This window comes from Canis aureus, chromosome 19, assembly GCF_053574225.1.
Source record: "Canis aureus isolate CA01 chromosome 19, VMU_Caureus_v.1.0, whole genome shotgun sequence".
Lineage (NCBI taxonomy): Eukaryota > Metazoa > Chordata > Mammalia > Carnivora > Canidae > Canis > Canis aureus.
Window position 1 is genome coordinate 11,829,776 of NC_135629.1, and position 25,219 is coordinate 11,854,994.

The 25,219-nt window shown below is 36.7% G+C and overlaps 1 protein-coding gene across 10 annotated transcripts in view; it reads right to left on the reverse strand.

Annotated features, from left to right (window-relative positions):
* Positions 1–25,219, reverse strand: part of GRM7 (glutamate metabotropic receptor 7) — an 836,468-nt gene that overhangs the window by 556,119 nt on the left and 255,130 nt on the right. For all 10 annotated transcript variants that reach the window (XR_013357466.1, XR_013357467.1, XR_013357464.1 and 7 more), the window contains exon 2: positions 9,006–9,222. Coding sequence is in view for 6 of the 10 variants with exons in the window: in XM_077857985.1 (XP_077714111.1) it covers positions 9,006–9,222 (217 nt within the window). In the remaining 4 variants the exon portion in view is untranslated. The remainder of the gene's footprint in view (positions 1–9,005; positions 9,223–25,219) is intronic.

A 25,219-nucleotide genomic window follows, 5' to 3' on the forward strand; every position in this document is an offset into this window, starting at 1 on the left:
CCACAATGACAGTCTATTATTGCCTGGAAAAAGCCCATCCTTTGCAATCAGGGTGATATGCATCTGAGAATCATCAGAACCAGGAAAGACTAGTTTTTCTCAGTAAGTATGTGATGACTTTACAATGCAAAGGAGCAGTAGGCTGACTCCCAGTCACTTACTATAGGACTTAAGGCCAGAATTAGAAGTTCTTGGCTCGAAAGCCAGAGCATTTTCTGCAGTAGTTTCCATGTTGTGTGGAAGAACATTTTACATCATAGTAATTCAACGTGCATAATTTTTTTCAAAGTGATGCTATTTCCTATACCATTTACAAATTAAAATATCATTAAATAATTTTCTTTTGGGTTTTTACTATGACCCTCTCTTCCTAAAATGTCATTCACTACCCCAGATAGGTCAACCTTGTCTGTGAACTCCTTTGAGGCTTAGCTAGGCATCTGTTTTCTTCCTGAGTTCTCCCTTACAGCATGCCCCCAATGAGGCTGTTTTCATGTGTTTTATGTGTTTCTACCTTTAGAAAGCAAAGATTAGGGATGCCTGGGTGGCTCAGTCGATTAAGTATCTGCGTTTGGCTCAGGTCATGATCTCAGGGTCCTGGGATCAAGCCCCATGTCAGGCACCCTGCTCAGCATGGAGCCTGCTTCTCCCTTTACCTCATGCTCTCCTGGTTGCTATCTTTGAGAGAGAGCTCTCTCAAATAAATAAAATCTTAAAAAAAAATTTTTTTAAAGCAAAGATAATTATTATTTTTGTCTTGTGGTTGTTACTACTATAATCATTATTTATGACTATTATTCTGGAACTGCATCTGACACAAAGAAAGTACTCAGACATGTACTATATGAATGTAAGGCATATCAGCAGATATTTTATGCCATCTTTTTCCTTCTATAAAGTCAGCTTACTATAAGAGATTAATGATAAGTTTAGAAAGCCAAATTGGAAAAACCTCTAGCAGTTTTATTGTGCCAACTACAGCCATGAAATCATCACCTCTTCCATTATTAAAAGACTATTTTTAAATTAAATGTGCATTTGTTGAGCTTAATCTATGTTGGACATTATCCTGGATGTAGAGTGTTGAAAGACAAATACAACATAATGCCTCATCCCAATAGGCTTACATTAATGGGAGAGGATAATTAGACAGATTACAATAACATGCTATCAATTCTACAACAGAGTTATATAAAAAGTGTTATGGAACTTACAGAAGAGACACTCTCGATTATATTAATGAAAGTAGAAGCCAAACAACTAAAGTAAAGCCTGTCTAGATCAAGTAGAAAATAAATTATAAATTTAAATTACTACTTTAAAGTGTTTTGTTTTGTAGTGTGTGTCGTTTTGGGGGATTTTGTTTTTGTTTTTTATTTATTTATTTTTGAGAGAGAGAGAGAGAGAGAGAGATTGAGTCCATGTGTGTGCATGCAAGCAGGCAGACAGAGCAGAGGCAGGGAGAGAATCTTAAGCAGGCTTCACTCCTGGTGGGGAGCCTGATGCAGGTCTCTATCTCACGACCTGAGCTGAAATCAAGAGTCAGACCCTCAACCAACTGAGCCACCCAGGCACCCCCTTTAAATTATTATTTAAATTATGCTGGACAATCCACAGAATCACTGGGGAAGCCTGGGAACCAAAGTCAGAAAATGAACCAAAACAAAGGATGACTAAGCTATCGGTATCAAAGCCAAAACATGTGCCACAGAACCAAGTTAACTGGGGCACTGTTGCTGCTACTCTTGGAATGGAAGTTGGAGATTGTACTACCGCTGCCAGCTCATGCTGATTGCCATCTCCAGCCCTAGAACATGGATATCACTGCAGCTACTGTCAACAATATGGGTTCTCTGTTGTTACTGCTTCTCTGTACCCCCAGCTCTTGGATCATCTATGATGGGTATGTCTGATTAGCCAAGACTGGGTTACATGGTTGTACCTTAGCTTCAAGGAAGGCTGGGAACATGAACATCTGGCCATTTTAGCTCTATAGTGATATGCAGGCTTGTTTTCTCCTCAAGACTTGTGTCATTGGTCATTCTCCATGAATTTATTCAGGGATGTAGACTTAAAATGGAGTGCTGTTAAAATAAACAAATGTATACACAGCAACCCAAAATAGGATCACAAAGGACGATTAAGTCAAGGATGGCTTTTCCCAAGGTGTCGTATTTTGAAAAAAATAGAGTTAGCTGGTGGTCCAGGCAGAAGCATAGTGTTGACAAAGGAACAGAGTATCCTGATACTTACAGAAGGTTGAATTGGTAGGGTAAAAAGAGTGTATGGGGGCCTGAGGTGAGAATAAAAGAGGATAGGGATAGTATGGGAATGAGACTCATGACTGAAGCAAACACTAGATCAGAAAGGACTTATATGCCATGCTAGATATTGTTTACTTATTCCTCTGGGGAAAGAGAGACCAGAGATAAATAATGAAATAGCCTTCTTTCTATTTTAGAAAGATTATCATCATAACTGAATGAATACTACATCAGAGGGGCTAATCTGGAGGTATGAACAGATATAGCTATGAATGGAGCTCATTGCCCAGAAGTAAATGGCAATGATGGTGTGGGTAAGGGGTCACCCTCAAGATGTGCTAGTAAATGGAGTCAGGGTAAAAATATAAAATGCTGTGCTAACCACTGAGAATCTAAAAAATAAAATACAAAATATAATTCCTCTTCTTGGGAATTTACAGTTTAGTTTTAAGAACAACTGAAGATAAATGATATCATGGGAGTTCTTGTGATTTTACATTTTGAAAGTTAGCCTTTGAATGTTTAATACCTGTATTTAAACTAGGACCACTGAACACTTCATTTGGGAAACACTGCAGTTAGGCTCGAAAATGCCTCTGAGTTTTCTATATTCACCATGACACAGGCAGAGACAAAAAAATAAAAGGAAAAGAATCTGCAATTCAACCTAGATGGAATTAAAGACATGTTACATCACACTGCTTTAAGTTTTATGAGGGGATCATAAGAGAGAAGAAGACAGTAGAGTCAGAATGAGGGCATCTGTATTAAACCACAGCAAACAGGTGTAGGATATAATTTTTTGTGACCCACAAGTCACAAAATTACATATTACAAAATTATATATCATAAATGTTTCATCTACAGGCTTTTTCTAAAAGGCAAAGGAAGACATGCAACTCCTCTCTCTCTTCTCATCTTCTTTTAAATACTTATTGAATGCCTTCTATATGTCAAATACTGTGGTAGATGATGGGGTCCTAAGGCAAAGTCCTTGACCTCATAGAGGTTACAGTACAGTGGGGAAGACTGATAATTCCCACACAATGAAAGTAAACATTGCATCTCTGAAACAGGGAGAAGCGCAGAATCCAATAAGGAAAACAGAATCCCATAATAAGCAAATCTAACTAGTTCTTGAGATCTAAAAGAGACTGAGGTTTGCAAAAAAAGTTATTAATAGTTGATTAAGTCTCACCTAATTATTCTAGGAAAGAATATTCTAGATTAAGACAAAGTATTAAATAAAATTAAGTTCTATAGTTTATCTAATAATGATAATTGCTTTATAAGACCAATTAAAATATCTGTACTAAGTAACTGGCACAAAATACCAAAAAGATAATTCAACTGTTATTTCAGATTTTGAAAAGTGGACATCTGTCATGATACCATACGCAGTAGCAAATCATTACTATTTGTGCTATATTGTGAAACATTGGTCATGTGATTCTCCTGAAAATTGTCTGGCAAACTCAAAAGTCATATGCCCTTACTCCCATAATCCTTGAACGAAATTTGATTCAAAAGTCTGAAATATATTAAGGTTGTATATACTATCATAAGCATTTAGTTTTTACCTTCACTTTAGAAAGAGGAGACTATATGTCTAATTTAGGCTAGTTAGGTTACTATGTTGACTTGAATATTAAAGCACATTGGGAGTGAATAATCTCTTATTCCTTGTGATATTAAGCAATAAATTGCTTTTGTTGATACTGCATGTGCATTCATTCAAATAAACAGGGCAATTTATGCAAATATAACTGTTTTACAAAAATCTCATCATTTGAGAAAATCATGTTACAGTCCTCTTTGAAGGACTCTTCAACAAGGAGCAGCATCCATGCATATTTAAATCTCCCATGACTACTGAGGTTTTCTTTGAGAGCTTAGAGAAAGTGTGCCTATGTTTCCATGTTCCAAACAAATTATATGGTCTCCTGATGAAGCATGGCTTCTTTCCTCAGACATCATTGTCTTGATTTCTTCTACCACAGCATGATAAAGGAGAGCTCACTCATGTTCTTGACTATGTGCATGGTGGATACAACTCATGCTCTAGTTCTTAAGCAGCCTCTGCTTCAGGACTTAAGTCTAAAGGTCTAAAGTAAATTTTAGAAGTAATCTTAAAGGGTACAACTTTAAAAAAAAAAAAAAAAGATGTATTTATTATTTATTCTGGGGGAGGGGTGAGACTGTGGGGGGTGCAGAGGAAAAGGGAGAGAGAGAATCTCAAGCAGACTCCCTGCTGAGCACAGAGCCAAGGATGCCCAGCTCCATCCCATGACCCTGAGATCATGATCTGAGCCAAAGTTCAGGGCTTAACTGACTGAGTTACCCTGGCACTGAAAGTCTTAAAGATACTAATTAAGATAAGATAAGATAAGATAAGATAAGATAAGATAAGATAAGATAAAGAAAAAGATAAAGAAAAAAGGGATCCCTGGGTGGCACAGCTGTTTGGCGCCTGCCTTTGGCCCAGGGCGCGATCCTGGAGACCCGGGATCAAATCCCATGTCGGGCTCCCGGTGCATGGAGCCTGCTTCTCCCTCTGCCTGTGTCTCTGCCTCTCTCTCTCTCTGTGTGTGACTATCATAAATAAATAAAAATTAAAAAAAAAAAGATAAAGAAAAAAGATAAAGATAATAAGATAAGAATCATAATCTTCAAAGTCAAACTGTTCAGAAAGCATGGAAGTAACTCCTTCAAGCCTGCTAGCAGTACATAGAAACATCAATGACCTTATGCTCTCTCACTCTCATTCTCTCTCTCTCTCTCTCTCTCTCTCAGTACATACATAGGAAAATATGAATAGCTAACCTCTTTTTCTTCTTATGCTTCTAATATAATGAAGGCATATTAGCAAAAATAGCAACTCAGCTATTATATACCTATAATACATAATTTATATTATATAACTACATATAATATATAAAACCTTGTAGTTATATCTAAAGGCAAGTGTCATCCATCACTTGCATTATTTTCAAATTTTTAAAACTCAAACAATAACTCTACTAATGAGTAAGGGATAGGCAAGGCTAGGTAGGGAGAGACAGGTAAGGGGCTACCCAACCAGGCTCACAGAAATCCCAGATGTGGAAAAATGTTACAGACAAGATATTAACCAGAGAGAAGGGAACATAACAAATCCACCTTGTTTGTTCTAAATACAGGTGAGATATTTTCATAATATTTACAAGTCTACCATGTTTGTCATAAATATTATAGAAAAGATATTTACCAAGTTCCCTGGTCAGTTTTCTATAAAAGACCATAAAAGGGCTCAGTGGCAATGCATTTGGGACCCTTCTCACTCTAGAGACCTTTTTCTTTTTCTTTTTTGTTCTCACCTTCTCTTAATAAACTTTCACTTCACTTTACCCATTGTCCAAGAGATTCATTCTTCAATTCTGTGAGACAAAAACTCTGCAACCTTGCAACACTCCTCTATGGGGAACTCAACTGGTGTGATACACTAATAATAACTTGGTATTGTTGAGTGTTAGGCGATTCCCAACATATGATATTACTTACATTACTAACCTGACAAAGCAGGTATTAATCTCATTCTCTACATGAGGAACCTGAGACCTGAAAAGTTAAATCATGCATCCAAAGTTTTACAACATGAAAAGAATAGTGCCTGTTCCTCAAATCCACCTCCTCCTGGCACCCTAGTGCTTATCTCTGTGCCCCTCCATCCCTTCTACAAATGCATGTGGACTTGTATCTTTCTTTGAGGACCAGAGTCTACAGTCATCAGGCAAGAGAAAAAAGCAGACATTTAAAATTACCCTTAAAATTTCCTTAAGCATGTATACTGCCAAGAAATTCCAATAAAGCAATTTTTTCTTCTCTTTTTTCATGTTTCTTAACTAGAACATATTGCTGTTTTTTTGAATGAATATCAGAAAATAGTGGGGTTATTTTAGAGATTGTGGCATATGAATATGTATCTCTGTCTACTGAAGTCAGGCTTGGGGTAGCAAGAAGCTCATATTATGAGGCCAGAGAAGTGAAAACAGTTGAAGAAGCAATGCAATCATGTTTCCCACGTCCAAGTTTTCTCTAAGTAATGTACACACTGGTGAATAAAGGTCCTGCATGTCATTTAAATTGCAATATTCTCTCCTCTTTTTTTTTTCTTTGGGGGTGGAGCAGGGTATTTGTTAAGCATATGAGTAAATTCACTTATATTAATTGCACAAATGCTGTGGTTTCAATGAAATTTATTATAAGTAGATGATGAATATCATAATACTTACAGGAAAAGAACTAATCTGCAAGCCATTGCCTGAACCCTCAATGTTTTCCTGCAATTCTGCAACTGTCTTTTTAGTTACTCTTGTCCTCAAATTCAAAAGCTCTCAGACTAAAGAACCTCATCTGAAATGGCTGCCAATGATAAAATCTTTATTTCTGCGCTGGGCCATTTCAACATATGTTTAGCTAAATTTATGAGCTAGGAGTTTAATACCATATTGCAAGGGCGTTTCCTTTCTGCAGTGTCATTATACAGCAGACTCTGATATTATATCTTAAGTTTTCACCAAGTAGCACCAGGAATAAATAACCATATGAAACTCACCGCTGACCTGTCTATAAAATATAGTGTTAGAAAAGTTTCAAAGCAAACATTTGTCTTTTCCCTGTCCTTTACTGAATAATCAACATGATTTTGACCTTATGGACACTGTAAATTTTGTAATGAATTGGGTAGTGATCTTTGCTTTGTCCAGTATTAAATTTGAGACCCACTTGCAGCAGTTACATAGAATAAGATGGTATCTGAACTGTATCTCTGAATTTTATCTTCTATTTTACCCATATTTTCTCTTTATCTTATCTATTGGCTGTTATGCTCATATTTTAGTTATTGCTCTAAATTGGCTTCTAGTATTTGGGTCAAAGCAGGAGTCAAAGAAACAAAGAAATAAATAAAAATGTAGTTATCAAAACTTATAAGGTATTTCATTGAAGATTCACAAAGTCCATTATTAATGACTCTTATATTTTAGTACGCCTGACACAAGCCCAGAGTTAAGGTTTCTTTCCGAATCAGAAAATTTCTAACTGAATTATACTAAGTATATTTCCCTTAGAAACACAGATTCTGGGACTATAGTAGTGAATGAGATCGACACAATCTCCTCTTAGAGTCTAGGGGACAAGACAGAAAACATCAACAACAAAAATTATACCAGTATGTGACAAGTGCCATGGGAGGAGATACTAAAAATACAAGGCCAAGCGAATAGACCGAAGAAAGTTTGAAGTACATTTATACATTTAAAAATGGCATTTAGGATGAGACCTGTCAACGATCAAGAGTTATCTAGTCAAAGGGATGAAGAGTAAGAATATTTCAGTCAGATGGAAAAGTATAAAAATGACCCAGCTCTCAAGTGAATTATTCAAATTTAAACTAATGATAAGGGACTGAGTTAAAATCATGGGATATATATAAGCCCTGGCTCCCTTCTTTTAGTAGCCATTTGCAGATATACCATCTATACCCTGATGCATTACATGTCTAGGTGTATCTCTAGAATGACAGTCAAATATTCAAAACCATGTCTTCAGGATTTATGACATGTTTCCTCATGAAAAGGACCTCTGTTTCTATTACCTTGCTTGTGTATTTACCTTTATGGTCAGCTAACTATTCCAGTCAATAACCATTCAGATTAGATGAAATTCTTACAAACCAAACTGAGAACCTAACTTTAGCATTAAGAACTTTACAGGAATATCCAAGCATGCATTTTTTAAATGTATGTTTACTGTACCAATATTTCCATATGGGGAAGCCTAAATATTTATTGCCAGAATTCCTAAGAGTGAAGATTTTAATCTCATTTCTCAAAGTCTGTCCAATGGAAACCACCTGGCCAAACATTTGAACTCATTAATTCCATTTCGAGCTAAAGAAACTTACAAAATAATCTATTACAAGTGCTACTTAATTGAACTATCTTTGTCAAAATAAAGTTCCAAAGACTATTTGTCTAAATACAGTCTACTGTCTAGATAATTTATTTACCTTGGTTTTAGATAAGTCAGTCAGAGTGTCACTGTCATTCCTTTTCAAAGCAAAGAGCCACCGTGATTAGGGTCTCATAATTTTTTTTTAATTTTTATTTATTTATGATAGTCACACAGAGAGAGAGAGAGAGAGAGAGAGAGAGAGGCAGAGACACAGGCAGAGGGAGAAGCAGGCTCCATGCACCGGGAGCCCGACGTGGGATTCGATCCGGGGTCTCCAGGATCGCGCCCCGGGCCAAAGGCAGGCGCTAAACCGATGCGCCACCCAGGGATCCCTAGGGTCTCATAATTTTAAACAATTTGCTCACTTTGGAGCAGGGCAGAGAAGAAGAGCATGTGTGGAGAGGCACATTTATCAATAGTGTCTCAGGTTCCTGTGTGCAGGCTGCAATCCACACTATTACTCACTACACAGAAGTAAGATACCAAATTTAGTACATATTCTCTTATTTCCCTTTCTGCTACTAATACTTTAGAGGACTGCTGTTTCACACTTTTGAAAATATTCTCTTCAAAACTGGCAAAGTGTTGTAAATGAAGGCTTTACAGATTTACTTTACAGGCAGTAGGGAATATGAGAGTAGGGATATAGTGATTATCTACAGTGTTGGTTTAATGAAGATTGGAAAGAACACTACAAGCCACAGACAAGCGAAGAAAGTCATCTTGACCATTGCAATCTCTTCCTACCTGCCTCTTTGGAAATCTGTGTGAAGGATTCCACACCTTTCTCTCCGTAACTCCCTTCAGATGCGAGGGTAGACACATAATTCCAGCCTAGGGCCTTTACAATATCCACCATAGCCTGAGCTTGGAAGGAGTCAGGTGGGACCACACGGGAGAAGAAGTCATAGCGCCGGTCATCACTTAACTCAGGTGCCGTTGATGCATAACTGATCTGGGGGATCTGGAAAGAAAAAAAAACACCACATGAGAGAGCACACCACCAGGATGTAAGAGATTCACTTATACTGATGATAATACACTCACAATACAGGGCTCGAGCTCCAAAGAGGATGCACGTTTTAGTAAACAACCCACTGCAACTCTAAACTACCTAAATGCGGGATCCCTAGGTGGCACAGTGGTTTGGCACCTGCCTTCGGCCTAGGGCGCTATCCTGGAGACCCGGGATCGAATCCCACATCGGGCTCCCAGTGCATGGAGCCTGCTTCTCCCTCTGCCTGTGTCTCTGCCTCTCTCTCTCTCTCTCTCTGTGACTATCATAAATAAATAAAAATTAAAAAAATAAAAAAATAAATAAAATAAAATAAACTACCTAAATGCAACCAACTACTTTCAGATAGCACCGAAAGATGTGCTTTTGTGCCTTGGCCTCTCATTTCCTCTTCAGAGGTAATGAAGATGGTAGGGAATCACATGAGTCATGGTGGTTAGGAGAAAAGAATTTGTAACCTTTCTGATAAACAGAATCATGTTTTACTTCTTTTTTTAAAAAAAGAATGAATGAATGAATGAATGAATGAATGAATTTATTTATTTATTTATTTATTTATTTATTTATTTATTTATTTATTTATTTATTTAAGAGAGCAAGGGAGCACAAATAGGAGGGAAGGGCAGAAGGAAAGGGAAAAGCAGGCTCCCTGCTGAGTGGGCAGCCCAGGACCCTGGGATCATGACCATGAGCCATAGACAGACACTTAACGAACTGAGCCAACCAGTTACCCCCATGCTTTATTTCTCAAAAGCAATTAGAAACCACAACAAAAACAATTACCTAGCTGGAGTTTGTATAGAGATTGGTTGACATGGCTCATGAATATTGGTGGATATCATTAGTCATCTAACATTGTTTGAGTACTGATCATCTGTGAGGAAGTGTCTAAACAAGCTGCATCCATCATTTCATATATTCTTCACAAGAATATTATGAAATAACACTTTAGAACCAGGCCAGGGGGTTTCTTGCCATAAAGCCTTCACTTCAGCAGTCCCTGCACTTTGGAGAGTCTTTCTCAAAATTTCCTAAGCTCCTCTTTGGGTGGTGAGAGATGCAGGGCTGTCCTCTACCCTTCATGGGATTCAGCAGATGTCCCAAGGAGCTCTAGAACTTATGCCTGTGAGGATCATCCTAGGGCCCAATAGCAGGGCCTTGATTCCAGGAGAGTAGCCTAACATGTAGATTGCTCCCTTTACCTAGTATAGTACTTGTTTCTTAAGACTATATGAGATTAGGCTTACCTAAAGAGGCCTGGCATGCTGATTTTAGCTCAATCAAATTATTTACACATAAAGATGCTCCAGAAAAAATGTTTGCTTGGGATTCCAAATACCCAAGAGGAAGCCCCAAAGTAGCCACTAGTTAGGATACTGCCTTAGGTCCTAACCTCAAGACCTCTACACAGTTACTATTACCATAGTTCTCCTAACACTAGCATGCAACAGACTATGATTGGTACCATTAATCAGCTGTAAGAATGAGCAATTTCACAAAACTCTGCTTGCGCACTCTCCCAGGCTTTACACTTGCTTTATCATACAGATTTCTCAAGTGTCTAAAAGCCAGTTTTGATCTTTGCTCAAGCCAAGCCTATCAACTCTGCTCCAAAGATGCCAAAGTTCCACTCACGTTGATTCTTTGAGCCCTGAAAAATCCTACTCAATGTTTACCTATTCCTTTCCTTCCAGTGCAGTTTGCCCAAAATAAACCTATTTACTGTTGTTTGAAGCTGGTTACCACCTCTGTAAAGCTCATTTCTCTATCAACCTTTCTTGTCAACATTACTCTCAAGTCAGACGGCCCTGAGAGTAGATTGATTACCTACCATGAAGCCCATCCTTGATGCACTTTCTTCCATGACCCTGGGGGCACCGTCACTGATTCAATGCCCAAAACCAGTGTGAGAAAGCCTCAGTCTCCCTATCAGGAGAAACTCTTTGTGATAGGGGTCATGAGGTGTAGTGGAGATAAAATGGGATTTAGTATTGACAAGATCTGGAATCAAAGCCTGATGCTTCTCTTCATGAATGTTTACTTTGGTAAAGTTATTTTGCCTCAATGAAATATCATTAATAAAAGTTTGTTTTGAGGGATAAGAATAATGATTACACTTTGCTTAGCATAATGCTGGGACAGACTGCTTGATTCACACATGGAGGTAATGATAATCAAAACAGAGAACAGTGTGTGTTTCCTTACAAAGTTTACCCATTCCTCATATTTGAATTCCCAAGACACATTATTGCAAACATTCCCTTTACTGTCCTAAGGGAAGAACATATTTTTATATATTTCTGTCATCATTGCTTTAGGCATAATGCCTATTATTTATCCAACTTTTTCTTGCTGTCAGTTATGTTCTAAAAGTTTCATATGCGGGGATCTCTGGGTGGCGCAGCGGTTTGGCGCCTGCCTTTGGCCCAGGGCACGATCCTGGAGACCCGGGATCGAATCCCATATCAGGCTCCTGGTGCATGGAGCCTGCTTCTCCCTCTGCCTGTGTCTCTGCCTCTCTCTCTCTCTCTCTCTCTGTGACTATCATAAATAAATAAAAACTTTTAAAAAAATAAATAAATAAATAAAAGTTTCATATGCAGGAATTTATCTAACCATCAGTAAATATTCTTTATTATATTAAACTATTACTATCTCATTTTACATAAGAGGAAATTGAGACTTGAAAGTAGGATATGACCGTGCCTCAAATCCAAAATTGTAAGACAGAGAGCAGTACTCACACCTGAAACTGCCCAGTGCAAACTTCTGAACTCTTAACTATGACACTTTGCTGAATTGCTGGTAAAACATTTTAATAAGAATAAAACAAGGAAGGAAAGTAGATTACTGGAGTCCCACAGCATTGACTACAGAGCCACTAAAAGTTTTTTTAGTGATCATTCCTAGACTGTTATTCAAACATTGTATGTAAATGCCTTGTTGAAGCTTATACAAATATCTTAACAGAATGAGCTCCCTATGTTTCATTTATAGTTCCAAGGTTATAAATTTTAGGTAAGGAAAACATCAACTGAATAAAGACTTCAGGCAGAAAAAAAAAGGAAGGGATTAAGGGAGGAATGAAGAGAGAGAGAGGTGAGGAGTGGGGAGAGAGAGACTTTTTCATATAAGAAATAAAAAGGAAAGAAGCCAAGCATGTCAATACATTTCCATCAATTTCAACTTGTGGAAGTGTAAAAGCTGCATGCTGTTGCACAGATGCCTTTGCTGCCTAAATCCCTTTCTACCTTTGAAACTGTGCTAATGAAGATACTTCCAGCCCTCTACTTGAATTTGCATTTATGTAGCTGAGATAAAATATCAGAATTGTGAAGCCCTCCCAAAGCAAGTGGATTTTCTATACTGTGCTCCAAATTCAGTGATGCAAATCTTGGTAAAATAGATTTCTTCCCTCACTACCATGCATCCTTTAAAAGTGGTCATTATCTGTGGTCTGTCTTTTCATTATAAATAAGACATATCTCCTGGTTTAAGACTCATGTGTATCTTTAGGATCATGCACATATCTTATATACAGTGTACTTATTTCTACATTATGCATATGTTAGAATAAGGAAGGAAAGAACAAATGGATTTCATTTCTGTGATAAAAATATAGATGCATAAGGACATGCCTCCTTGCAGTAAGAGAAGAAAGACTGCAGGAATTTATGTAACCTATGAAATATGATGCTACTTATTTAAGTATCACGTTGCATATTTAGTTACTTGTTTTTAAAACAGTGTTTAAGCACACCACGTAATTATTTTGAAGTGTGTGTTGTACCTGGTGCCTACAACTGGCAAAATTATTATTAGTCATCTTCAGCGATTAGTCTCCACATTCTCCTTGATAGCCTAGCAATAATTTCTCTTCCTGCTACTGAAATCCTCTCTTCTTGCCAGTCTTCGATGGAAATGCAGAATTGATCCTTTGATGAAGAAAATTTAGTGTAGTAATACTTTGGCTGTAGAATAGTAGATATTTTGTCTCTCTTTGAGAATTCCCTTCTCTGATTAAATAATAATAATAATAAGCATTTTTTAAAGATTTTATTTATTGGGGCACCTGGGTGGCTCAGTTGGTTAAGCATCTGCCTTGGGCTCAGGTTATGGTCCCAGCCAGGGTCCTGGGATCAAGCCCCTCTTCAGGCTCCCTGCTCAGTGGGGAGTCTGCTTCTCCCTCTCCCTCTGTCTTTCCCCTGGCTTCTGTGTCTATGCTATCTCTCATTCACTCTCTCCAAAATAAATAAATACAATCTTTTTTTAAAAAACTCTATTTATTTATTTGGATAAATAATAAGGAGGGGGTGGGTGAGGAGCAGAGGAAAAAGGGACAAGCAGGTTCCCCACTGAGCAGGGAGCCAGGACTTTGGGCTAGGTCCCAGGACCCCAAGATCACGACCTAAGCCAAAAGCAGAGGTTTAATCAACTGAGCCATCCAGGCACCCTGAGCATTTTTAATCTTTATCACAGGACTTAATTTTCATCTTCTTTTATTACTCTCTACTATTCATAAAAATTTGCCTATCACATAAACATGGTTTTTGTTAATGATGAGTCTCAAATAGGATTAAAGACATTTATAATCCATTGTAATTGTTTAGAATGAGTCTGTACTTTTCCTTAGAAATGTGTATTTCTTTGTGAAAAACAGAGAAACAAAAAGAAGAAAATAACTTTAATGCCTTCATCCCTGTTAACATTTTTTTCTCTTTATCGTTTTTGTGTGTGCATGTGGGTATGCACATATATATTAAAAACTATGCAATTGTGAATCTCAATTTCTTCTCCTCCCACCCTTCCCTGTCCTTTCATTTCACTTTCTCTCTCTCTCATATTGTATAATATGCCTAGCTAAACCTAACCTAAACCTAATGTTCATTGTTAAATGTTTAAACATTTTCCAACTTTTTGCCACTAGAAAAAAAAAAAAAAGAAGAAGAAGAAGAAGAATATTCAAAGCTAATTCTGTGTAGATGTCCCTGAGTATTTTCTTAGAATTTTGTTCAAGCCTCTATCCCCACCAATGTGACAGGAATATTTGAGGTTTACATTTAAATATTTCCCTACATGGAAATTAGTTGGGATTATTATGAAAGTAGACCAACAATCTACAGTGACTTCTCTCAAATGGTTAACTACTTGCCCCAGCACCATATGTTAAATAATTAATCATTCTTTACTGATGGGAAAGACCATCTCTTGTCACATATTAAATTTTTAAATATCCTTGGATCTTTGGGGTGTATTCTCTACTATCTCACTTTCTATCTTCCAAGTCTAGGGAGAGTTACTATTTTATTTCTTATAAGTGTAGAGTATTTAGGGCTGTATTAGTTGGAATGTATCCTCTCTTCATAGTTTTTTCTTTTAAAAACGGCCATAGGCAATCACACATATTTAATTTTCTAGCTGAAATTTTAGCATAATTTTTTGAAGTTTCTAATAAAGTTCCATTAAGGTTTTGATGAGAATTATATTTATAAATTAATTTGGGAAGAATTGATACATTTACAATATTTTATTTTCCCCTATGGGAAAATAATTATCTTCATCCATTCTATTGTTCATTCTTTTCTCTTAGTAAAATTTTATGATTGCTTCCATGTAGGCCTTGCACACCGTTAACTTTATTTCTAGATAATTGGTATTAACTTTATTTCTAGATAATTGTTATTTTTATTGCATTATGAATGATATAACATTTTCATTTTGTTTTCTATTTATTGCTGGTATATGAGAATCTATTAATTTTGTATATTTACTTTGTGACTTACACCCCTGTTAAAATTCTTATTAGTTTTAATAGCTTTCAGTTTATTTCCTTAGGATTTTCAGGTAAGGAAGTCATATTATAAAAATTAATTTAGTTTTATTTTCTAATTACATCAGCTAGAATATCCAGGAAAACAAAAATGATAGTGGCGAAAATAGCTTTCCTTTTTCACATTTCTCAACAGTGAGCATTTAAAGTCAACTAGTACTTATTCTTATTTCTTATCTTGAAAAATGTATAGTCAAATGAAGAATTCAGACTATCAGTTAAAATCTTATTTTGCAACAAAAGAAAGAAAGAAAGAAAGAAAGAAAGAAAGAAAGAAAGAAAGAAAGAAAGAAAGAAAACAGTCTTTAGCTAGAACTAATAGTATTCTGTCTTCAAAGAGTTGAAAAAGACCCTCCACCAAGATTTTCAAAGAAAATCTCAGTTTCTCCAATTATTTCACCCAAGGTATGAATCAGGTGACAATAATCACAAGATAGCAACTAGTTTCAAGTAATCAAGTTTTTGAGCAGTTCACACCTGAAAATTGTCATTGGAAAGCTATGTAGAAGCTAACTTTCTTGACCTTTTTTTTTTTTTTTTTTTTTTTTATTTATTTATGATAGTCACAGAGAGAGAGAGAGAGAGAGAGAGAGAGAGGCAGAGACACAGGCAGAGGGAGAAGCAGGCTCCATGCACCGGGAGCCCGACGTGGGATTCGATCCCGGGTCTCCAGGATCACGCCCTGGGCCAAAGGCAGGCGCCAAACCGCTGCGCCACCCAGGGATCCCGACCTTTTTTAAATATTACAAAGCAAACAGAATAAAAACAGCAATAAACCCATCATTCTGTTTATCCCTTCTCTTCTTTCTCGAGGAGAACTTAACCCCATGGAGAGCAAGGACCTTGTTCCTCATTTTATCCCCACTGGATAGCACTGTGAATGAGTAAGCCAGCAAATGGATGAAATAGAATAATCTCAAGAAAACAGAAACCCTTATCTTCTTGGTTGGTATGGTCCGAGGGACCCATAGGAATTGGAAATCATACCTCCCTTGGGGACCCGTGATTGGCAGTTTTAGGCATGGAAGCAAATGCTTTCTTTTGCACTTTTTTTTTTTTTTTCTCCCTTGGCACACTATTCTCTAAGATTTCCTTCCTCATCACTGGAATGTAGGACAAGCTGACATTGGTTGGGGTTTCAGAGGTAAAGGGACCTCAGGAATCATTTAGAACTGTTCATTCTGTTTTTTTTTTTTCTCTTAGGCCCAAGATTTGATAACTCTGGGCACCTCTGGCAGTGCCCAGAGTTCAATCTAACTCTGCAAAATACACTTAAATTTATCATTTTAAATAGGGTCATTCTGCCCTGCTGTCTCCTTAGCTTCTCTCCTTTCCACAACCAGGCTTGGATGTCAGATGCAAGAAGCAATTAGTGTTTGGCATCCCAGGCCCTTGGTTCTAGTTAAATGCCTTTGCTTTATGTTAACATTGCCATTATCAAATTAAAATAGAGGGAAAAAGAAGGAATATATTAAACAAGTCTACAGAAAATAATTCTATGTCATGTTTAATAGAAAATCAAATGAGTGTGTGATGCACTTTCACTTTTCAAGTGTTGACAAGATTGAACTCCACATTTAATTTCATTCCATAATTACTACAAAGTCAAATACTTCTAGGCAAGAGATCTCTTGGGCTTAGAATCAACACTCCTTTAAGCATCACTTTAGTGTCTGTATCTGCCAAAATAACTGAAGACCCAAGTCCAGATTCGGACTAGATTACATTAATATAAATAATTTTTAAATCCAAATTGTTACCACTACTCCAACACAAACTTGATTCTCTTCAAAATAGATTCCTATTCTTATTCCTATTCAATATTTACAAAAATAGAAGAACCATTTCACTTATTTAGAAAAAAATGGAAGCCCTGAACTTGGTTTAATGCATTTTGAATTCCTTCGTCTTTATATTAGAAGGAAAGTGCCTCTGACTGGGAACTTCTTATTTTTGTAAAAGTGAATGAAGTGTATGGTTCCATGTTCCTGGGAATCTGCACAGATAGGAAAGGAAATTCAAAATGTATTAATTCCAGAGGGCATTTTCCACAAAACTTGTAAAATGCAGTTTTTGAAAGTATCATGTGCAATTAAGATAATGCTTCAGTGTACCTGTTGAGATATTAATGAACTCCCAGTGGGGCATTATTAAGTTCACAGTTAGCAGTAATTTCACTCTTAGTTCTTATTAAGCTTTATTGATATGGATCCCCAAAAAAGGGAAAAGGAATGAATAACCCTTTCAGGTTCATTCTTTGAAGCATCATTCTCTTCAATTTATACTTATTTCTTCCCTTGATAATATCTCAGCTTGAATTAGGATGGCTGGACTTCAATACTGATTTTTAATAGTATTTATTTATTTCAAAGTACTGAATAATGATTAAAAACTTTCAATTTGTCTAAAATCTGGAGTTTCATTCAACTTTAAATTACTCATGACAGAGATTATCATCAAGTATTGCAGCTCTTTTTTCCTTCATCTTTCATTTCTTTAATTGCATAAAACCAAACACCTTCAACATTCTGTGAGTGGTAATAACCATCTTGAGAACTGTGGAGTTCAATGTGTGGATTGCAAGTCAAATTTGTATAATATATGTTCCAAAAAATGTATCTGTTATTGATTTTATTACTATTGCTTTATTAAATCTCTTTATATACTGGGCTTTTAGATGTGTGATACTTTACATATATAACCTCATGAATTTTTGCAACAACCTTTAATACGTAAAATATTACCATCATAAACATTGTTTTGCCTTCTTATCTCTTTCTAAAGTTGATGTAAAAATGACTGTATTTCAGAATCCAGATGTTGACACATGTGACCAAACAGAATACAGGATTCTTATAGCCACAAAGTTGACTGAAGGGGAACAACATGATCCAGTCTAGACCAATGTGAATAAGTGAGATGCAATATCAAGGCAAAGTGGGGCGACCTAATATTTTACACCTCTCATAGTTGGCAGATGTTAGGAGTGGTTATGAGATGCCCTTGAAACTTTTCTATGTCATTTAGAACATGCTTTTCCACCGCATTTTAAATTCAAGTGTTTGAATAATCTTCAAACTCTATCTTGACACAAGTTCCTCCAACATTCAAGATTTTTGTAAGGCAGTTCATGCTCTTTTTCCTTCAGATAATGCCTTGAAGTTTTAAGTAACTCTGGACCAAGCTGGTCTACATTTTCATAGGACTCAGTGTTTGGTTCTATGATGGACTTTCATTTTAAAATCATCTAAATCTAGAAAATGTTTATTGATTTAGTAATTCCTGAGTCTTTTCCACTCTGATCTTCAAGTCATCCAACCACCTTCCCAGCCATGTTCTGAGTGGGAACCCTATTTTATATACACATGAAAGCATCAAAGTAGGGGAGGAATAGGATTTAGATTGGAGCCTCTCCTTATTTTTCTACCTATTTTCTATATTCACTGCCTTCACTTCACTACCATGGATGTACACAAATGCAACAAGGCGGTGATGTTTTCTTAGGGGTCCTGAGACCATCATAATTTTGTCAAGTCACATTCTTGACATCCTGATTCAAAAATGGGTGTATAAAGTGCCGGGGCAGGAGGGAAACAAAACAAGTCTATCCACATTTCTTATGAACCATAAAAATTCAAGAGTGGGGCACCTGGTGGCTCAGTCGACTAAGCAACCAGCATTTCATTTTAGCGCAGGTCATGATCTCAGGGTCCTGAGATGGAGCCCCATATCAGACTCTTAGCTCAGTGGGGAGTCTGCCTGAGATTATCTCAGTCCATCTCCCTCTGCCCTTTCCCCGTCTAAAATAAATAAATAAATATTATTAAAAAATCAAGAGTAAACTGGGAGTTTTAGACAGTTAATAGCAACCAAAATAGCAATAATACATGTAATTCCCATCAAGCTAGATAAGCTCTCCATGGTTATTCTTGTATCCATAAAATAGGGTTAATCAAATGAGCCCAAATTACATCACAAGGTAAAGGTGAAATTATTTACAAAACAAAAATTTTACATGTCATACTTGGCACACAATGCTGTTTTGTCTGCTGGTATTTGCTTAAAGAAGCATCTTACTTACAAGTGTGTCTGGAGATGTATGTGTAGGTAATATACAGATAGGCTCTCTGAGGATGCCTGCAGATCAGAGAAACATCTCCACCCATATCTCCATAGCATTCAATGACAAAGTACAGTGGAGACCTGCCTGCTATCCCTGACCTGGCACCATAGAAATCATCAGCATACTTTACTAGAGAAATAGAAGAAAATGGGGGCAGGAGGAGTGATTTTTATAACCTTTCAGGGTTCTTCCTGATTTTACATGTCTATGAGTTACCTCTGGCCAATATTCCTGTAAACAACCATATATTAAGAAAAAACAAGGATGCATGGGAGGCTCAGTGATTAAGCATCTGCCTCAGGGCATGACCCCGGGGTCCCAAGATCTGGTCCCACATTGGGCTCCCCACAGCAAGCCTGCTTCTCCCCCTCTGCCTATGTCTCTGCCTCTCTATGTGTCTCTATGAATTTAAAAAAAAAAAAAAAAAAAGGTGGGGCTCCCTGGGTGGCTCAGCGGTTTAGTGCCACCTTTAGCCCAGGGCGTGATCCTGGAGTCCCAGAATCAAGTCCCACATTGGGCTCCTTGCATGGAGCCTGCTTCTCTGCCTATGTTTCTGCCTCTCTCTCTCTCTCTCTCTGTCTCTCATGAATAAATAAATAAAATCTTAAAAAAAAAAAAAAGATAACCAAAGTTAAGTGTTACTTTAACATTTTCCATGTTTATTAGATATGATCCTAGATCTCTTTCAGGCCATGAGAGCCAGTCTCATGCCTAGAGTTTGGTTTACCAAACACCAGAGGCCGACTTTTGAGGTATTCCGCTAGCAATATAAATGTCAAATCTCTGTAAGACAGGGTTCCTTGACCTTGCTGCTATTGACTTCTGGGATCAGATAATCCTCGGGTGTGGTAGGGGGAGGGAATGTCCTATGCAGTGTAAAATGGTTAGTAGCATCTCTGACCTCTGTCACTAAGTGCCAGTAGCACAACCTGCATTTGTCACAGTCAAAAATGACTGCAGACAACAGAAAATATCCCAGTCTGTGTATGTGTGTGCTGGTGAGTACGGGGGAGGGGGCACAAGGGGTGCAAAATTGCTTCAGTTGAACCAGGTGAGGTTTGTCTGTGGAAAAGGACAACTGCAGTTATAGCACTATGGTCACACAATAAAAACGAAGAGATACTTTTAATGTCTTGTAAACTCAGCTTTACATATTTTCCCTTCTACTTGCCAAGCTTTCCCAATTATCAAAGCTCTGTGCATTTCCCTGTCACCGTCAATTATCTGGTCTCTTAATAGAATGCACAGAGACAAGCTACTGAAATGCTCAGTCCTTCACATGGACACAGCCAGGAACTTCTTAAAGTGAACAAGAGGGGCACCTGGAGGCTCAGTCAGTTAAGCGTCTGCCTTGAGTTCAAGTCATGATCCCATAGTCCTGAGATTAAGTCCCACACTGGTCTCACTCCTCTGTGGAAAACCCTCTTCTCCCTCTCCCTGTGCCTGCCACTCTCCTTGCTTGTGTGTGCAGGCTCTCTCTCAGTCTCTTTCTCTCTGTCTCTCTGTCAAATAAATAAATAAAATCTTTTTTAAAAAATGTGAAGAAGAAAATAAGACAAAATCCAAACTTATTTTCTCTCTGAGAACCATTGCTATCTTTATAATTATTTTATAGTTCAACAAAATAGAGTATTGAAAATAGAGTATCATGGTTAATTAAATATTATAGCACACTATGTGCCACGGTCTATATGAATTTCAGTTTTCAAAAAGTTAGAGCACAATGAAGTGCACTAAACAGAAATGCTACTGAACAAGATACAATCTTTGCTTAATGATTCAGAAGCCACTTTCAGGCTCTGGCAGTGCTGTAGGTATATTAATTCTCATTGTATAAGACTACAGATGTAGATGTTCCAGAAGGTGAAGTTAAATCTGTGCTGATACTTTGATTCCCTGAAAGAGGCTTACTTGACAAAAATTCCTTATTTACTTTTTTTCTCTTCTACAAAGGAGGAAAAGCTATGCTGTTTTGCTGTTTATTTTAGCTTTCATATTTTGAATAAACAAGAATTTATTAATACAAATAGGGTGATTAATAAGATTCCTGTGAGATAAATAAATATCATTTAATTCAGGTAATATGATACTATACTGGTACTATATGACCAGATTTTTTTTTTTAATTTGTAAATTTAGGAACTGTAGATAAAAGGATTAATGAGATAATGAGATAGACCAGCTTTAGAGGTATGATTTAATATGTAAATATACTTGAAACCACTTTGGTGGGGGAAACTGGTCTAAATGAAATACTGAAAGGTCACTGAGGAGAACACATCTATTTAAATTGGAAATTTGGAGAAGATATGACCAAGACCTGTTGTTTAAACTAATTGGAGGACAAGAGGCAGATATCCCCCAGCAATGGAGCAAAAGAAAGGGTTTCCTGGGAAAAAGAGTGGTGAAAACAATGCATAGAGTAAGACATGTTGTTGTTTTTGTTTTTGTTTTTTTATAAGAAAGCAAAGGAATTTGTATGGCTTGAGGGCAGAATTCATAATTCCACTTGCTTTACAGCTGAAGAAAAGATAGGGCATAAGGATGAGATAAAATGAATACCTATCTAAATTTATCTTGTTTCTTCTAACAATAACTCTTACACACTAATAAAATATACAGAATCTTTCTAACAACTATTATTGCACTCTTGGAAGAATAGGGTGATACAAAAGGAGAAATCCAGTGTTACCAAGTCTCAGGTACCTGCAATGTAGTAACTGAGATGTTCCTTTAATCAACAATGAGTCAGATAGAGAAAGTGTCATTGATTCTTCAACAAGGTCTCTGTGACAAGAGTTTTTCATGGTTTCACCTAACACCTATTCCCTGTTGTTCAGAGAAATGAGGAATTTGGTCACTTTGTTAATAGGTATCTCTCCTAGCTATAGATCTCAAGGGTTGGTAGAAGCAGCCAAGGTAAGCATTTGTCTATTTTTTTCTTTCTAGTCCTTCCTCCTGGTTCCTGGATCGACATGGAAGAATAGAAAAGGGAAAACAAATGGTAAAGATTCTGAAAGGGTAAAGTTCAGCCAGAGGTCCAAAATGTTGGTGAAGTTCATCCAGGGTTAATAGGTCTCAATATGATTTTTAAATATTTGAATTTATATTGAATAGGACTGTAAGCTATAAATAAGTGGAGCTTGTACTGGTTTCTGCACTAATATCTTTCTTTGACCCAGACATCTCCCTCTGGAAAGAAAATTACCGCATCCATCTTTATGTTATCTTCAGTTTTGGGGACCTGGAACCAGGAGCCTATTTCTTGGTTAAGCATGTGTGATAAAATACCTTCTGCAAAATTTCCAAAATATTTTACAGGCTGAAATAGCCTGGTAAGTTCTCTTCACTGCACATTGTTGGAAATATTGATTTGTTCCAGAATTTACCATTTTTAATATTCCTTCCCTGGAACTTCTGCTATCACATCAACTGCCACCATATCATCATCCAATTACCATGATTACATATATTCTTACATGTAATTATATTTTAGGTTGACTGCTTCCTGTGGAGATTGAGAAAGAAAGAGAATATCACCAATGGCAGCACCACAGGTGGATTTTAACAAAGTTGCTTCAGGAAAGATTTGACATCCCTCCATAATGCATGGATTCCTATTAGAGGCAAGTCTTGGCTGGATGTGGGCATCATATCCTCTTCCCGATCTTGTTCTTCAGATGCCAGGTTCCAAATGGCCAAGGATATGATGCTAGAACTAATGGAATCAGATCTCTACTTTAAAAAAAAAAATGCTATTCCAGCAATGTAATTTATGAAAAGTCACCCTGTCACAGGGTTATGAGAAATTATTAGAATCACATTGTTTGACTAGTTCCTACAAGTGATGTTTCAAAAATCCATACTGTTTTAAGTGTTCAGTCCCTCTGTTTGGCTTTTATGCAATGCCAGTTATGAATTGGTTTGTTCCAAAAATGGAAAATTCAAAATAATAGTTACTCAAAAACATGTTTATTTCTCTCTCATATAAAATAAGTTGCTAGGTAAACAGCCCAGAGCTGGAATGACGGTCCCATTGTCACGAGGTCTACCATACTAGCATGTCAATTCTATCTTCAACATCACCTATGATTTCAAATGCTATCAAAGCTCTAGCAAGGATAGACTCACTTGAGACAACAATATGGGAGATCTGGAAAAAGACAAAGGGGCACATTTTCCAGGGGGATGAAGTCCTTCTAAGGCACCTTCCCAGTCTTGCACATAACATCTCCAGTTATATGTTTTTGTCCAAAATAGTCTCATGGTCACATCTAGTTGCAAGAAAATATTCTTTTAATGTAGTCTTTCAGCCATGTACATTGTCATCTCAAATAATACTGAGGTTTATTACTAAGGAAGAAGAAGGGATATAGACAGAGTCTATATTCTTGAATCTTGAAGGATGGATGAGTCAGCCATCTGCATTTCTAGGCCAGAAATAGATAAGTAGATACAGTTGACAATTTAGGTCTGATTAAATTGATCTTCAAAACAATTGTGGACAAGACAAAGTCGTAGTCAAAATTAATTAACCATATATGGACCAGAGGTTATAAAAAATGTTGGGAGTACATTTCTACTAACATTATCCTACAGTGACCTCCTAATAGTATTACTATTTCCATGAAAACATTCCAGACACTAAACTGATGTGTTTTAATGGCATGGCCTTTATAATTTCCCAATTTTCCTACTAGAAACATCCCTGAAAGTTCATCGAAAATTTCCAATCTTCTCCTACCCAAGACTCTTTTTAAATGTTTTTAATATAAGCAAGTGTAACATTCATTCAAAGAAAAATTTCATTTTGTTTTCTCTTCAGCTTAAAGGCAACTTTGTGCTTATTTATGGGCTCTTTTTTGCCATAATGATCCTCCATGGATTGCAAAGATAGCTCCTTTAACCTATTGTGCTTTGAGTAATTAATAAGTTATAATTCTTGATTTCTGTGCTACCAAGGGCAGGAAAACAGCTATAGCTGTAAACCATCTTCCCAAATGAAGAAACCATGAGATTCAGTGTCATCATTTTCAGCCCGTGCATCTTGGAGAAATGAGTTACAGATATTAGGTGTCAGGTTTTCAGCAGACTCTCACACATGTTCATATTCATACATAGTAAGCAAAATAAAATTAATAAAAAAGATAATTTCCCAGCTGAAAGTAAAGCTTCAAACTTCAAGCAAAGCTATGAAGATGCATTTCATTTCTTATAGTGAATAAATATACTTTTTTTAAAAGTCGCAATCAAATTTTAAATGAAACTCAAGTAAGTCATTTTTGAAAGTTGAAGAACTACTATGCCAAGTATAGTGATCATTTTGTTTTATGTCTGTCAGATTTGTTGAAAGCAAAGAATCCCATACCTGTATTTAATTTTGACTTCTTCTAGTCGTCCCCTAGCCATCTTTCACCTTTATCTCTCTAAAATTACATTGTGTGTGCTCCTACTTAAAAGAATCCTCTTTACCCAGGCTGGCATTATTATACCTCAAAGAAAAAGTTCTGTTTTCATTCTGATCTAATCTAGCTCCACAGCAAAATCAATAAGCATATTAAGGAGCTCTGGCTTCTCCACATCTGGTAGAAAACTTTACAGATTTGAAAATTGGTCATTTGGATTAGGCAAATGATATAGGAAGTACCAAAAATGTGAGAAAATTGCAAGATAGTTTCTCTTAGGTTTTAGAATAAATTACTTGTATATTTCCCATTTATGTATGTGCCCACGTATGTGTAGTATAAATAATGTTTACTATCATTACTCTGTAGATATTACTAATTACAAATACTACATATCACCTATGATTTAAGAATACATCGTTCTAGTTAGTATTAAGAAAATTAAAACTAAAATCCTACATCTATCCAAGGGGATATTCTAACCAGAGGCTTTTCCAAAGACCACTAACACCGGAGTAGAATGCAGCAGTGACTCTAATTTGTCTGAGGAGATGCCACACTGTTATTAGAGCTAGATGCTCTGATCTA